This window comes from Diceros bicornis, chromosome 4 (genome assembly GCF_020826845.1).
Source record: "Diceros bicornis minor isolate mBicDic1 chromosome 4, mDicBic1.mat.cur, whole genome shotgun sequence".
In the NCBI taxonomy this organism is placed as follows: Eukaryota; Metazoa; Chordata; class Mammalia; order Perissodactyla; family Rhinocerotidae; genus Diceros; species Diceros bicornis.
Genome location: NC_080743.1, coordinates 44,346,344 through 44,362,179, shown reverse-complemented (window position 1 = coordinate 44,362,179; position 15,836 = coordinate 44,346,344). Strand labels below are relative to the sequence as shown.

The following is a 15,836-nucleotide window of genomic DNA, read 5'->3' as shown; positions in this document are numbered from 1 at the left end:
AGAATAGAATTCTCGCGAGATGTCGAGAGGCTAGCCTGTCGAGAGAGGCGGAGGCCCGGAGGGGTACCACGTGGGGATTGCTACCGGATCTGAGTCTCCGGCAGGTGTCCAGTTTGGGTCTAGGCTGGAGTTGGAGCCGTGGACATGCGGGAGGAAACCTCGTCTCCCCTTGTCCCCCCCGCGGCCCGCGAGTGGAACCTTCCCCCTAATGCGCCCGCATGTATGGAGCGGCAGTTGGAGGCTGCGCGGTACCGGTCGGGTGAGCTGAGATCCCGGGCCTGGGAGCCCCCTCACGCCGGCCCAGAGCGCCCCTCCCCGGGACTTCTAGCCCAACCCCGCCCCGCTTGCCATCCTGACCCCTACCTCGCTGAGCTCAGTCCCCAACTCTGCCCTGCTTTCCTGAGCTCCGATCCTGACCCGGCCCGCGTGCTTCTCGGTGCGGTCACCATGGAGATGAGCCCTTCCACCCCTCACGCGCTGACAGCTTGTACTTCCCGTAGATGGGGCGCTCCTGCTCGGGGCCTCTAGCCTGAGTGGCCGCTGCTGGGCTGGCTCCCTCTGGCTTTTCAAGGACCCTTGTGCCGCCCCCAACGAAGGCTTCTGCTCCGCCGGAGTCCAGACGGAGGCCGGAGTGGCAGACCTCACTTGGGTGGGGGACAGAGGTATCCTAGTGGCTTCTGATTCAGGTGAGTCACTTTCTCTCCAACCGCACAGGTGGAATAGAGGCTAGGGGTACAGGTCGGGCTGGGCTCAATCTTTAAATGTCTCATGCTTAGTGGTTGGGGGAGCTTGAGGGTGTTTGCCCCGAACGAGAACTCCTGTGTAGGTGGAAAATACCTTTTCCAACATTCTAAATTGCCTGCTGGTAATTTCTAGCAAAACCCATAACAAAATTAAGAAGTAGATTGGAACCATTTTTCTTTATCCCCCAACGCAGACCAAGGATAATCTTCATCTTAAAGATGACGCTGCAGCCAATCTGTGCTACCTGTCTCTTTCCATTTCTTCCCATTTTCTTCTTCTTAAATGTCTTCATTCTGCTTTCTTTATTTTGAATGCCAGGCTCAGCAATGGAGGCTTTGGCATTAAAAAAAAATTAGAATTTGGGTGTTGGCAGGCATGTTGTGGAAAGATAAAAGTGAGACATTAAAGATTGAGTCTCTCTGGGGATTGAGCTTGAACACTACATATTCAAGACAACTTTTGGGGAGTTTTCTGTACATAGCCAGTGACTGTGCAAGACACTCAATTATTCAGTATATATTTTTAAGACCCTGTAAGACGTGTATTCAAATTGTTCAACAAATATTTATTAGTGTCCAAATAATTGGGAAGATTTAACCATACTGGACTGTGTGCTACACAGACAATTGTGGAGACTTCATCCCTTTCTCCTGGGAGCTTATTTTCCAATGTTTTCTCACTGAAGCGGATTAATGGATTTTACCAGCTGTTCCATCTTTACCTGTCTTTTTTTAGAAGCTTTCCCACCTAAGTGTCTGGACAGTTATTAGGAAAACTAATGCTGGCATAAATCCAAATGGCTTGGAAGTTAGCTAAACCCTGTAAGGGTATGGACTTTGCTTTTATAGCAATAACTTAACTTCTTTAGTTTAATGACAATGTACTACTTGAATCATAGAAGTGAATTACTGTCTTGGTATAATCCAAGCTTGTTTCTCTCACCCTCCACCCCACCCCCATCAGGTGCTGTTGAATTGTGGGAGCTGGATGAGAACGAGACACTCATTGTCAGCAAGTTCTGCAAGTATGAGCATGATGACATTGTGTCTACAGTCAGTGTCCTGAGCTCTGGCACACAAGCTGTCAGTGGTAGCAAAGACTTCTGGTGGGTCCCTGTTCTCATCACTCCTGTCTCTAGGCCTCCTTTGGTTGTCTTTACTATTCTGTTAGCTTCTTTAAGTAACGTTTGGGGCTCATTATAAGAATCCATTGACTAATTTTAATGTGTCTATAAGGTTTCCTTAGAGATTTTGCAATCCATTGTAAATAGACCGTAACAGAAGCCCAACAGGCAAAGACACAGGATGTGTTGGTGAAAGGAAGTTCTTGTTGGAACACATGTTTTTACGTAGATAAAATGTAGGTCAAGATTAAGGATCTGTTTCCTTTTCCTTCTTAGCATCAAGGTTTGGGACCTTGCTCAGCAGATGGTACTGAACTCATACCGGGGTGAGTGCACGGTCCTTCCTTTTCAGTCCTGGCCTTAGCTGTTTTGTTTTTATTCTCCGCTTTGAGCTCCTTGAACTTTGCTTGGATGTTAGAGGCAGCAGTTCCTTGCTGTCCTGCCTGATAGTTTTCTTCCAAAACTATAGTCAGGCCCCAATGTCTATCCCTTGCCGTTTCTTAATTTCCCTTTTTCTATTGATGGCCTGAAACCACCTCCTTGGCCACCGCAGGCTAAAACTCTCAGTCCTCTTCCGCTCCTGCTTCCCCACTATCAGTTGGTCACCAAGTTCTTTTGAGTTTTTTTCCATTTGTTCCGTGACCTTTGTTTCCATTTCTCATGCTCCCATTTACTTTCAGGCTTTACTGCACACAGACAGTGGCACTCATCTCATCTCTCCACCTCTAATCTTTGGTCTTTCATTGGTTTCTTTTGGCTTGCAGATTAAAATCCCATTTTCTTGTTATGACATTCAAGTCTCTTTACTGTCACTCCCCCTTCAAGCACACTGCACTAGCTAAACCCAATCACGGGAGATCCTTCGCGTTCTCCAAGTATAAACCCTGAGACTTGTGAATCTTGAACTTGTGAATATGCACCTCCACAAAATTTCTGTTTTTCTGGTGAGAACCATCACTTTCTATTAATGTTCCTTTTTCTGCTCACTTTCATTAACGGCACTAGCAGTTGACTTTATTTTGGGAGCCGTTTTTCATAAAGATACCATATCTTCGTGAAGATAATGTCTAGAGCATTAATGTGTGTGGCTAAGAGGTGGAGATGCTGGGTGATCACCTGGTTGACTCAATGGCTAAGTGCCTTTCTCTGCCAATTCTAACTTCAAAGTGCATGGTTCAGATATGTGCCAAAGCGAATTACAAACTCATATGTATCCTGGACCTTCTGGGTCACTGGAAATAGTCAAACAGTAATGTTAAAATGCCAATGCCCGAAGCCTGCTATACTTGCCTTTTGGTTCTTAGACATATGATGTATTTTCCTGGTCAATGCTAACTCTTTTTCAGCACTTCTCCCATTCAGCCTTTTTCATTAGTCCTTTGCGTTTATGTCTTATCCAGGCCCCCCCCCTCCCCGCCTCATTGTATTCCATATCCTTTGAGGGGAGAGGAACCACTTATTCTTCATTTTCTGTATTTCCCCATGATGCTTGTCCAGAGCTTTGCTTTCTTTAAGTGAGCAGTGAATTCGTTTTCATCGTGTTGGCTTTCCATAGACTCTAGGGCTAGGAAAGAAGTATGGAAGGTGGCTTCATCCTATTCTCTGTCTCAGGGTAGAGCCATATTCAGACTACCTCAGAAAGTCTGGTTAAATGACTTAGAGAAGGTGGATTTGACAGGCTATAATTAAGATATACCGGTGATCTTCAAAATTTTTTGCATGTAGACCTCCTAAAAGAATTTTGAAAAACTGCACCCTTTCACACTTTTTTTTTTTTTTTTGTGAAGAAGATCAGCCCTGAGCTAACATGCATGCTAGTCCTCCTCTTTTTGCTGAGAAGGACTGGCCCTGGGCTACCATCTGTGCCCATCTTCCTGCACTTTATATGGGATGCTGCCACAGCATGGCCTGACAAGTGGTGTATTGGTGCGCGCCTGGGGTTCCAAACCTGGGCCGCCAGCAGTGGAGCGCGTGTGCTTAACCGCTACGCCACGGGGCCAGCCCCTTACACATTTTTAAATATCTAAAATATTTTAAGGTTAAATATCTAAAATATTTTAAGTTTGCTAAAATGCAAAGAATGTAATTTTGGACCATATCATTTATTGTATATTGTTTCAAGCTCATATTTGTCAAAATTTTGGATTTGCAGATTAAGCCCATTTAGTTTATGCAAAATTTCTACCAGATAACCTAACTGGCAAAAACTGATCCGCATTGTTAAGCCAATTGGCCAAGTTAGACTTAACTTTCAGTCAGAAAAAGTCTGACTTTATTTTTTTAAGTTCAGGTAAACTTATTAATGTGTCCTTATAGCGACTATCTATCATATTTTTCAAAATTCTCATTATTAGACAGAAACAGAGATGAGTCACAGAACCACACTGTGTCTGTGGCATGTATGAAACAAGGCCCGCCTCCTTCACTGAAGTTTACTCAGATGCTCTTTGGCTCTTCGGGCAAAGCCCCTTTTGTTGTATACCTTAGGTTTTTATGCTCCTGAGCATTGTACCCTGGTAAGATGTGGGATGGGTGTTCCTTCTGAAAAGTGGGAGAAGGGTGATTGTGGAAGTAGAGGTAGGAAAGGAGTGCTGGCAGACTGTAGGCAGCTTCCCAGTTCAACTTTAGGAAAGAGAACACTGGAGACGTTTATTCCCTTAAAACTCTCAGTGTCCAGAACGCCCTTGGAAGTTTCTGTATATTTCCTGGAGGTATGTGTACCACAGTATGAAAACTGCTCTTCTAGGAGTCTTAGCTGTACATTCCTTCACTATCCTTACTCTGCTGCTAATTTCTCTTTCGTTGTCTTTACTATTTCATCCTTTCCCAGGCCTTTTTAGGGTTTACAGCTCCATCAAACTTTCCTCTTAGGTTTTGTGGTCCAAAATCTCTCACGAAATTTGTTGAATTGCATCATGAGACTAGGCCTGTTTCTCACACCCTTCCTGCTACCCCTTGACAGTGTCTGGGCTACTTGATGGTACTGCCTACAGCTTCTGCTTTGTCATATTTCTCTTTCTCTCTCCTTTGCAGCTCACTCTGGGCAGGTCACCTGTGTTGCTGCCTCTCCCCACAAGGACTCGGTGTTTCTCTCTTGCAGTGAGGTGAGATGGCCTCTTCTCCCATGCCCACTCCCTTACCACACTCAACCCTCTGGGCCAGAGTCTAGTGTGGAGACCTCCTGGCCAGCAGCTGCTTCTTTGGATTGTGAAGCCCCTTTTCTCTTCCTTCGTCTAGGACAATAGAATTTTACTCTGGGATACCCGCTGTCCGAAGCCAGCATCACAGATGGGTGAGTCTGAGAGCCAGTGGTGGGAGGGTAGAGACTTTCCTTGGCCAGAGTTAAAGGCAAAGTGGCCAGATGCTCAGTCACTGTGACATAAGTGACATGATCACTTACTTTCCCGCTGAGGCTCTGCTGACCCTGTTTTGTGCAGCGAGTACCAAGAGAAAAGGCTGGTTCCTGGGTGGGTAGTTGACTTTGCGTTTCCTGGATGGGTGGACAAATGGGCCAGAGTTTTTACTGTCATGTTTTATGCTTGAAACTTACCTGTGACTCATGTTCAAAAAGGGCAGGAGGCTGATGGATAAATTAGGTTATGAGGGTCAAGGATGAAGACACGACTGCCTTAGCAGGGTTTGGGGAACCGGATAAAGGTGCTTCTGGGATTTAGAGTGATTTCATTTGAGAAGCGTCTTCTAGGCTCCAAGTCTTGTTCCAGACCCTTCTTCTCTCCTTTGCAGGCTGCAGTGCCTCTAGCCACCTTCCTACCTCACTGGCTTGGCATCCTCAGCAGAGTGAAGTCTTTGTCTTGGGTAAGGCAGCGTGACCCACTGTTGACTGGGAAGGGGGAGGATGAGAGAGAGAGCTAACTCCATAATGTACAAGGCTCTAGCTGCTCCGTCTCATCAGCACACTTGGGCACTAGATGAATTATGCTAATGGAGGGGTGGGGGGTGTGAAATGATCCAAAAATATTAATTTAGCTTTGAAGAACATGATGATTTTTTTCCTCCGGTAGATCTGATTCCTGATTGTTCTCTCTGGCCTATGTTCCGGCCGTGGCTAGAAGTCAGTGGGCCACAAAGCAAGTGGATTGCTATGTACAGAATTCTTTTCTACTGTGGATAGTTGTAGTGCTATCATGGTGATTAGGCTGTGCATATGGTGACATTGTTTGTGGTTAAAATAATAACTACCTCATCCATTAATTTAATTTTCACAGCCACTCAATGACTTATTATTCCTTCCTTACAAAAGAGGAAACTGATGCTCAGAGTGGTTAACTTGTCCAAGATTGAGGAACTAGCCTTCAAATCCAGATCTGGTTGACTCTAACACCGATGCTCTTTTTTTTGTTTGTTTGTTTTTTGTGAGGAGATCAGCCCTGTGCTAACATCTGCCAATCCTCCTCTTTTTGCTGAGGAAGACTCGCCCTGGGCTAACATCCATGCCCATCTTCTTCCACTTTATATGGGACGCCGCCACAGCATGGCTTGCCAAGCAGTGCGTCAGTGCACGCCTGGAATCTGAACCGGCGAATCCCGGGCCACTGCAGTGGAGCGCGGACACTTAACCGCTTGCGCCACCGGCTGGCCCCCAACACTGATGCTCTTAACCACTGTGATGACATGTTCCCTCTTTTCTCTAGGTGATGAGAATGGGACCGTCTCCCTTGTGGATACCAAGAATGCAAACTGTCCCCTCAGCTCAGCTGTGCACTCGCAGTGTGTCACTGGGCTGGTGTTCTCCCCACACAGGTACTGTACTTTGTCATCAAGGGCCTGGTGGGTATGAATGGGAACAGTGAGAGGGGATGCTTATGTTGGCACAGTATTAGCTGATTAGGTATTTCCTTAAAGCAGACACTGCAAGAGCTGAGCTTCCAGAATGTCAGAGATCTCTTAAGACCATAGTCCTTTTTTGGGTTGTATGGTCTCTGTCTGAAAATGGCTAAAATGTAATCTCATTCCTGTTCAACACCCAGCATGATTAATATTGTGGGCTTCTAGGACTGTGTGGTTGGAAAAGCTTGTGTTTCTGGGTTGTTGCTGAGGCTACAGAGAGGGACCAGATGGGATGCTTAGTTACCAGGATGATTGTCAATCCTGGCTTTGCTCCATTTCCCTCATCTTTCCTTGGCACTTGTGATGTGGACTTGAGTCCCCAAAGTGGGGATCAGGCCACCTTTTCTGGGTCACTGAGTGGGGTTGGGAGCTGGTCTATTCAGGGTTCTGTCTTGGGACCGATGGGCTTTACCTTTCACAATGCTCTCCTTCCTCTCTTAGTGCTCCCTTCCTGGCCTCTGTCAGTGAAGACTGCTCACTTGCTGTGCTGGACTCAGGCCTTTCCGAGGTGTAAGTGTGAAGTGGAATCCTGTGATCAGAAATCAGGGAGGGGAGCTGCGGGTGGCTGGGTGGTTTTTCTCTTCGGAAAAGTATATTGTCTCTTTTGGAGGGAGAATTCTTCGTCTGTGTATAAGGGGACTGGGTGATGGAAGCAGGCAGACTGTTGATTGTCTACCTGTGCTTGGGGCTGACACACAATCAGCTCTGTCTCTGATAGAGGAGGAATGTGGTAGTGGGTGGAATTTCTAAGTCTGGTATTCTGACTGTCTCCCGGAAGGGGACACTCTACCCTCTTCACATAAAGAACCACACAGATGAAATGCAACCTGCTATAGTGTGAAAGGCACCAGAAAGAAGATCTGAATCGTACTTCCCTCTCTGCCGTGATTTGCTGCCTGATCCTGGCCCATATCACTACCCTTGCTCTAGCCACCATTTCTTCTATGAAGATAGGACACTGAATTGGGTGATTGATAAAGTCTTCTGTGGATAGCTACATTGCTGTCCTGGTGACAAGGCCATACGTATGGTGAAGTGTGTGTAACACATCCAAAAGTGTGCCCTGGATGTGTTGGATTGTCTTGCTTCTCAAAGTCTACTTTCTCCTCTTGTCTCTTACCATGCCCCAATTTTTTTCTTTTTTCTCTTCTAGGTTTAGAAGCCGAGCCCACAGAGATTTTGTGAGAGATGCTACTTGGTCCCCACTCAATCACTCCCTCCTTACCACAGTGGGCTGGGACCATCAGGTCATCCACCATATCGTCCCCACAGAACCTCTCCCAGCCCCTGGACCTAAGAGTGTTGCCGAGTAGATTGGATTTAAGACAAAAAACATATCTCCCATGAGTGTCCGCCTCCTGTGCCCCTGCTCTCTCAGTTTGTGAGACACACAGGAGCCTTATACAGTGTGTTGGTAGACCAGATCTGTGCAGTTAATAGGCATTGTCTGAGGGAGGCTGGATTCTGGGGTTCTGTAGTCATAGGGAAGAAAAACTTTCTTGAAAATGGATATGTATGTGTGTCTGAGTATGTGTATACATATGTAGTTTTTAGTGGCGGGGGGAATAAAAAATCCATCCCACATCTTTCCTAAGTCCCTTCCCCCCAAAAAAAAGTTCAGAAAAGGGTTTTATGCTTCCCATGTATCTGTGCTTGAGGAATTGGCCATGTCTGGATGAAGTATGGGTTGTGGGTATCCCTGGATTCTTGGAAGCTGCTCATATACTACTCATAGAGATAGGGGCAATGTTACTTTTTTATAGAGCTTAATTCACTTTTATCGTGGGCGATGCTTCCATTTATAAAAATCCAGCCCAGCTCACCTTGAGGAAGAGCCAGGATGCTCTTACTACAGTTTTGCACATCTCCTTGCCTTTGACCTGAATCAGGAATCCACTTTCTGGCTGAATAAAAAGTTTGGCTAGTGCCTGTGTAATGCCCGTTCCCTCCCTCCTGCCCATGGAGTTGTGTATGTGAGATGAATGTTTTTCTGTCACAGATACCGTAGAAAAAAGTTTGGGGATGATGGAGAGCTTAAAGGCATTTCAGTTAAGTTAGAAAACTGACAGAGACCTAACAGAGAAATGTCTGCCACTTTTCCCATCCAAAAACAGCCTGAGGCCTGACCTCTCCTGCCTCTGGGCCCCTTTCTCTGGATATAGGAAATCTGAATACTCTTTTTGTGGACTCTGAAGATTTTAAAATGCAGCATCGGAGAGAGAATCAAATACTGGTTGGTGAAATAAAAAGTTTAGGCTTTGTTGGCCTGTATTTTGAAGTGTGTGTGTTATATGCAGTTAGACATCTTTCCCCTGTGTGAGTTATCTGGGTATCAATTTTATAGCCCATTATTTTTTTGGTGCTTCCCCAGCTCCCCAAAGTAGCTAGTTGGAACTTAAGGTAAACATTTGGTTATTCGGGTTGGTGGACTGGCTACTGCTGGTTAGAAGTCATACATCAATTACTGATTGTACTGGAACTAAATACAATCAATTATGTACAAGCTTTGCAAGATTAGTTGAGCTACAGTCACGTTATGAAACTGGGCATTTTGAGGGAATATGGACAAAATATTTGTAAGTAAAGCTTCCAGTCTTCACCCTTGCCAAGCATGAGCTCTGTTCTTGCAGTTACTCTCAAGTATAAACATGGGAATTTGTAATCATATGACCTACTGGGTTTGGGGGTGAGGTAGCAATAAAGCCTTCACTGTTGGGGGCCAGCCTGGTGGCTTAGCGGTTAAGTGCGCGCGTGGCACTACTGGTGGCCTGGGTTCGGATCCGGGCGCAAACCGACGCACCACTTGTCCGGCCATGCTGCGGCGGAGTCCCATATACAGCAACTAGAAGGATGTGCAACTGTGACATACAGCTATCTACTAGGGCTTTGGGGAGAAAAAGTTAAAGTAAAAAAGGAGGATTGGCAATAGATGTTAGCTCAGGGCCGGTCTTCCTCAGCAAAAAGTGGGAGATTGGCATGGATGTTAGCTCCGGGTTGATCTTCCTCACAAAAATAAATAAATAAAAACAAAACAAAACGTAGGAGTAAAAAAAAAAAAAAGCCTTCACTGTTTTTACTATAACTTCTTGGGAGGTAATTGGGTGGGTGGGTAGAGCCACTGAAGTTCTTCCCAGAGGTAAAAGGTTAAAATTTGTGATCACCTAGAGAAGGTAAGGAAGGGCGTAAGGTGGGTAGGACTTAAATTTGCACAGCTGAATTCGTCATGGACTGAAGAATGGTGGAGAGAAAACTCAGTGGAAGAGGTCAGAATCCAAGAAAATGTATGTTTGTGTCGAAGTGGTTAAAATGACGTCAAAGAAGGAAAAAATAGTTTTTGAAGAACCACATATTAATGTAAAAAGTGTTAGTTTGGATTCAAATAGATCTGTGCTGGTTAGAGTAAGTCACATCTATTAATGATTGCTACCAAGATATTTGCAAACCTAATCAAAATCACAGTAGGAATGATCATCACAATTTTGGTTGAATGTGTATGTTACAGTGAGCAAAAAGATAGTTCAAAATAGAAAGCGACCTCAAAATAATCAGAAATGTAGTATCACGTAGGGTTATTCACTAGGTTCTTGAAAATAGTTTCAGTAGAGTGACCATGGACTTGCTGATGACAACAATGGGCTCATTTTATTTTTGTTTGAAACCATACAAGTATTTATCTTGTATTTAATTTCACTGGTTCAAATGCCTAAACACTGGGGTAAATCGGTTTCCCTATCTTCATTTTTACTCTGAAGTCCACTAACCTGGCCCAATGTGTTCTACTGCTGATCTCCGGTCCACCAGCGTATAGGAGGCTCACCCCTTGGGTAGTGCTTGGAACTGCAACAAACACCGAAGAGGGCTCAAGTATAGTTTCAGGTAGCACCAGACATTGGGCTGATTCCCAAGTATCTCTCCTATCCCATAGGACAGTAGGAGGCTGGTTCTTTAATAAACAGCTGTACAGGCATTACCTGTGGATTCATGATCACATTACAGCAGCAAAATCACTCAAGCTCTGACTGCTCTGGGTTTCCAGCCGTGTTCTGAGCAGCATGTTAGAAAGGGCAGGAAATTGGAGAGGTGCCCGGGGAGGGGTGGAGGGGAGGTCGTACTTTATTTTTTAATCATTCAGCTTTGGAGGGCCCCAAAACTTTCTTGCCATGTCTAGACCTAAAAGTAAAGTGCTCTGGTTTTTATTTTATTATTTTTTTTAGGGCTTTGGTTTTTAAAAAGATTCTTGTATTTGGACAGCATGAGTTAATGTGCCTTTCATATACTTTGTATTTCAGTAGTTGCTTGACTTAACTTTGTATCTACAAACTAAAAGAATAAAAAAAAAGATTTATTCCAAAATATACTCAATAAGCGTTTCTTTCAGTAAGACACACTAAATATTTTTATGTGTTCTGGGGAAGCTTTAGGGCATTTATGGAGCGCCCACCTACATGGAAGAAGCTGAGAGCATTCGTATCCAATCACCATTTGTAGTGTTTCTTACTGCCAATCTGTGGGTCACACTGGACACACGTTAGAATTACTTGTGCAGGAAACTGATTTTGTTTGGAAAAAGGGTAAGCAAGCTCTAGTCTCAATTTTGAGTTAATTAAAATTTCTTAAGAACAGCAGCAGCCTTTATAGCACAGTTTTGGAAAAGTAAATAAGCAGACCACTTTTGGACACCAAACACATTTTCTTGTTGAGTTCTCCATCAAAAATGGGCAATTATGGAGATTTTCATCTTCATTACATGGTCACAGGACTAGTACAATCCAGAGAGACTGAGGGAAGTGCAAAGATTAGGAGAAGAGGGGTTCACTCTTGTTTTAAGTTATAGACACAACACACAATCCATAATCCTACAATCTCCTTTTATCATCTGGCATAAGGTTTAATGTAATCCTGAACTTATTCTGGAAACTCTCCTTGTCTGGTAAATGATGTTCTGTAGCTTCAATATGTAAAAGGTCATAAAAATTCAAAAGAATGGTAAATAAAGAGTTTAATCCCCAAACACTATCCTTTAACTTCCTGGTGGGAGCCCAGCCGGAGCTCGGTTGAAAGTTTCTTCAGTGAGTGTAGATGTATTTCACCTGCCGCCAGGATGTTTGGTGTCAGTTTCTGGTCAAGCATTTCACTTCAGGAGGCACCATATTATAAACATTAGGAACTTCAGTTTCAAACTGAAACTTTCTACTCTGGTAGTAACCCTTATCTGGGATCTCAAGCTGAAAGTCATGAAGCTTGTTTGGATCAGAAAAAGCACTTTACATGTACAAGTCCAACTAGCTTCAAGTTCTACCATCTCTTTAACAAGCAACTTGGCTCTCACAGAAACCCTCTGAGCAGAGTTAGAAACTGGCTGAGGTATGGGGCCCTTTATGACCATTATCTAACTTCAGTTTGGTGGCAGAGTTAGCATTGATGCTACCTTTAACCTAGACACCTGGAGACAGGTGACAGAGGCTCTGTGCCCAATACTGTTCCTGGGCCCGTGGTGGCAGACTCCTCATGGAAAGACCAACTCATATTTTTTAAGTGTGTGGTTTTTTAAATTATGGTAACATATAATATAAAATTTACCATTTTAACCATTTTTTTTTGTGTGTGTGAGGAAGATCAACCCTGAGCTAACATCCATGCCAAGCCTCCTCTTTTTGCTGAGGAAGACCAGCCCTGAGCTAACATCCATTGCCAACTCTCCTCCTTTTTTTCCCTTTTTCTCCCCAAGGCCCCAGTAGATAGTTGTATGTCACAGTTGCACATCCTTCTAGTTGCTGTATGTGGGAGGCCACCTCAGCATGGCCAGACAAGCAGTGCGTTGGTGTGCACCTGGGATAAGAACCAGAGCTGCCAGTAGCGGAGCGCGCGCACTTAACGGCTAAGCCATGGGGCCAGCCACCCATTTTAACCATTTTTAAGTGTCAAATTCAGTGGCATTAAATACATTCACATTGTTGTGCAACCATCACCACTATCCATCATCCCAAACCGAAACTTTGTACCCATTAAACAATAACTCCTCTCTTCCCCCCCGGACCCTCACAACCACCATTCTACTTTCTATCTCTATGAATTTGACTATTCTAGGTACCTGATATGAATGGAATCATACAATATTTGTCCTATGTGTCTGATTTATCATTTGATTTTATAAGGTGTTGACTTATTCCTCGAAGTGTAGTCTGTAGACCAGAAGCATTGGCATCATCTGGAACTTGTTAGTAATGCAGAACGTTCATACCTACTAAATCAGAATTTATATTTTCACAAGCTTCCCTGGTGACTTGTGCATGTTAAAGTTTGAGAAGCACTGGCTTCCATTACCTGTTGAGAACTCTAGATGGGTCAGCAACCAGGCAGAGAAATCATCAGTCATTCACCACTGAGCAGATGTGGCGTATCAGAAGCTTTCAGGCATTGTGGTGTTGGGGAGTGAGCAAGACAAACATGGTTATTTCTGCCTTCATCAGTTTAGTCTAGAGAGACAGGATGGAATTGGTGTTTAAGTGCTAACCAAAAGATATAAAGATTGCTAGAAAACAGAGGGATAATGACCAGTCGTGAAGAAGTGGCAAATCTTCCCCGATGAAGTAACGTTTAGATTGAGTCCTAAAGGTTGAATATGGGTTAGTTGATAGTTGGTGCTGGGGAAGAATTCCAGATAGAAGTGACAGTGTGAAAGTCCTGCTGTGGAAGGAGCTTCGAGCATCCTAGAAAAGGAGGTCACTTCAACTAGAGGTAAAGGGGGTGAAGGAGTAAAACAAGATGAGGCAATGGCAGATGGGTGGTGGGTGCTGTGAGCCACGGTAAGGATCTCAAACAGGGAAGTAATGTGTTAGATGGGTTTTTGAAATAGGTTACATTGCTGTGGTTTGGAGGGGAGACTATGGAAGCTTAAAGGGGTGTGGTTTTCTTTCTTTGTCCCTAGGCCACTAGGGTATAGGCAGCTGAACTGGGCTTGGCCATTGGGACCCTCCCATCTGGGACATAAATCTGGAGGCAGTGGTGCAAAGATTCAAAGAATGAGTAGCTGGCTATGATAAGTGATAGTAGCCCAGTGGCAGCAGCCCCAGTCCCAGCAGTGGAACTTCTTAGCCATACATCTCATGGCAGGCCTCTGGCAGTGCCTTTTATAAATAGTCTTTCTTGGATCCTGCCTGTGTTTTAAGACTGATTCTATAACATTCCCATTGCTTCTGAGTTGCCTGGCAGTCTTTCCACTGAATTTCTGTTTTGATTAAGTTAGCCAGAGTTGGTTTCTATTGTTTGCAACCCTAGCACCCTGACAGTTACTGTCTTGGTTAATGGGGAACATCCTGCAGGGCCTATGAGGTTGGGAGTGAAGTAGTAGCCATTGTGAAAGTTATGGGATTATTTCTGCGAGGTCCTCACTGTCATCTGGAATAGCAGCCCCTTCTTCATTGGTTTCTGTGAAGAGTTTTTTTCTTTCTCGTTCTGATCCTGCTTTGCTCACTCCAACCCCCCTAGAGTCTCTCTGGGCCCCATCCACTCTGATGTGCTACCAGAAGGTTAGGAAGCTCCTCATTACCATATATTTAAATAATAGTGGAGCAGGTACAGTTGGTTGCCTAATAACTGTTCTCCTTCCTTCCTTCATCTTTACTATAGGACTTTGATTTTGTTCAGATATCCGATGGCCATGTTCTTTAGGGTAGAGAAAAAAGATAGAAAGAACTTGGGTCTTGGATGATGGTGTTCAGCACCTGAATTAAGCAACGCTGGAAGAATCCTTTTCTGGATTTCTTTTAATGTGAGTTAATAAGTTTTCATTTTGGTTACATCACTTCTAGTTGAGTTTTCTCTTGCACCTAACAAATGAAAATAGTTAATAATGTATTATATTTTTAATATTTAATATTTAATATTACCCTTTAAACACTCTACTAAAGCATTACTTTTAATCCTCAGAAAAATCTGAAAGGTGATTATTACTATTTTAATATTATAGATAGGAAAACAGGATCATGAAGATTAAGCAACATAATCCAAGATTATATGATCTATCAGTCAGAGTTCTAAGGAACACAGATGATAGACTCAAATTAAGATAATTTGAGGAAGTTTTATTTACAAAAGGACTAATTACAAAGGTTTGAGAGTGGTGTAGGGGAACTACAGCGCTGGTGCAGGAACCCAGGGCTAGCAACTGTGGAGCTGTTACGGGGAGAGGTTACCTGAAACCAGAGGAAGAGATAGTCATGACGAACAGTCTTCCTTGAGAGTAGCACTGACCTTTGACGGAGGGAAATAGTCACCTTCTATGACCTCACAGGGAGTGATCAGGGGAATAAACACTCTGATCTCACTGTCCTCCCTCTCTCTACTCTTCTGTCAGGCTGAACCCAGCTGAGCTGTTGGAGGTAGTCCAAACAGATTAACTTCCGGGGCAGAGAGCAAGGTGGAGAAGGATGGGGAGGTAGAGGGACAATTGGAAAACATCTGTTCCAGTCCACCCTTTGTGCCCCTTAGTGTCCTCTCTTTTCCTTAGTACAGGTAAAAATTCATGGCCTAAATACAAGAGATATCCAAAATCCCATCAGCTATTTATCATCATGGGGCCATGTCCATTTGTTCATACTTTCACCTAAATAATTAACCATCATTAGTGCCCTCATATAATGTAGCAGGAGGAAAATGTGAAAATAAAAACAAATAATATAACATATAGCTGCTACAGTCCCCACTTCTGTGACTGGACATGAGGCCAGTTGCCTGTCTCTAAGCCTGGGTGTGCTCACCCCTATGGCTCTGCTTTTCCTCAGCATATTTATTCCAAAGAAAGACCATTTAATTGTTGATTCTGCAGTTGCAAAGATAAATCAATCATGTATCCTCACTAAAAGAGCTCACTTTGTAATAGATTAAACAGTTAAATCTGGTTATAAGGTGTTATAACTAGAAACATGTTGTCAGCCTTGTGATGGAATGAAAACAGCAACAACAAAAGCAACTCTGCTTAAACCAGGGTTTCTCATGCTTGGTACTGTTAATGATGAATACTGGCTTATTCTTTGTTCTGGGGCTGTCTTGTGTATTGTAGGATGTTTAACAGCATCCCTGGCTTCTACCTACTAGGTACCAGTAGTTTCCCCTCCTCCAT

The 15,836-nt window shown here is 44.0% G+C and overlaps 1 protein-coding gene and 1 pseudogene across 2 annotated transcripts; one reads left to right on the top strand and one right to left on the bottom strand.

The window, feature by feature from the left end:
* The first annotated feature begins 36 nt into the window (after positions 1-36).
* On the top strand, positions 37-8,993 carry WDR77 (WD repeat domain 77). Of its 2 annotated transcripts, XM_058538780.1 has the most exons (10): positions 38-259; positions 501-686; positions 1,708-1,849; positions 2,144-2,193; positions 4,901-4,971; positions 5,105-5,159; positions 5,612-5,683; positions 6,520-6,628; positions 7,157-7,225; positions 7,869-8,993. In XM_058538780.1, exons 1-10 carry the CDS (start codon positions 145-147, stop codon positions 8,026-8,028), a joined length of 1,029 nt encoding a protein of 342 aa, XP_058394763.1. In that variant the 5' UTR covers positions 38-144; the 3' UTR covers positions 8,029-8,993. The 2 variants fall into 2 exon arrangements, with proteins under 2 accessions (XP_058394764.1, XP_058394763.1); XM_058538781.1 differs by lacking the exon at positions 7,157-7,225 and having other exon boundaries at positions 37-259.
* A 2,594-nt stretch (positions 8,994-11,587) lies between these two features.
* LOC131401085 (NEDD8-conjugating enzyme UBE2F-like) lies at positions 11,588-15,836 on the bottom strand (annotated as a pseudogene).

Coding starts and splice junctions, on each gene's coding strand:
- WDR77 (XM_058538780.1), top strand. CDS start 145: ATGCGGGAGGAAACCTCGTCTCCCCTTGTCCCCCCCGCGGCCCGCGAG. Junction 2,194..4,900: donor GGTACTGAACTCATACCGGG/GTGAGTGCACGG, acceptor TCTCCTTTGCAG/CTCACTCTGGGCAGGTCACC. Junction 5,684..6,519: donor GAGTGAAGTCTTTGTCTTGG/GTAAGGCAGCGT, acceptor TCTTTTCTCTAG/GTGATGAGAATGGGACCGTC.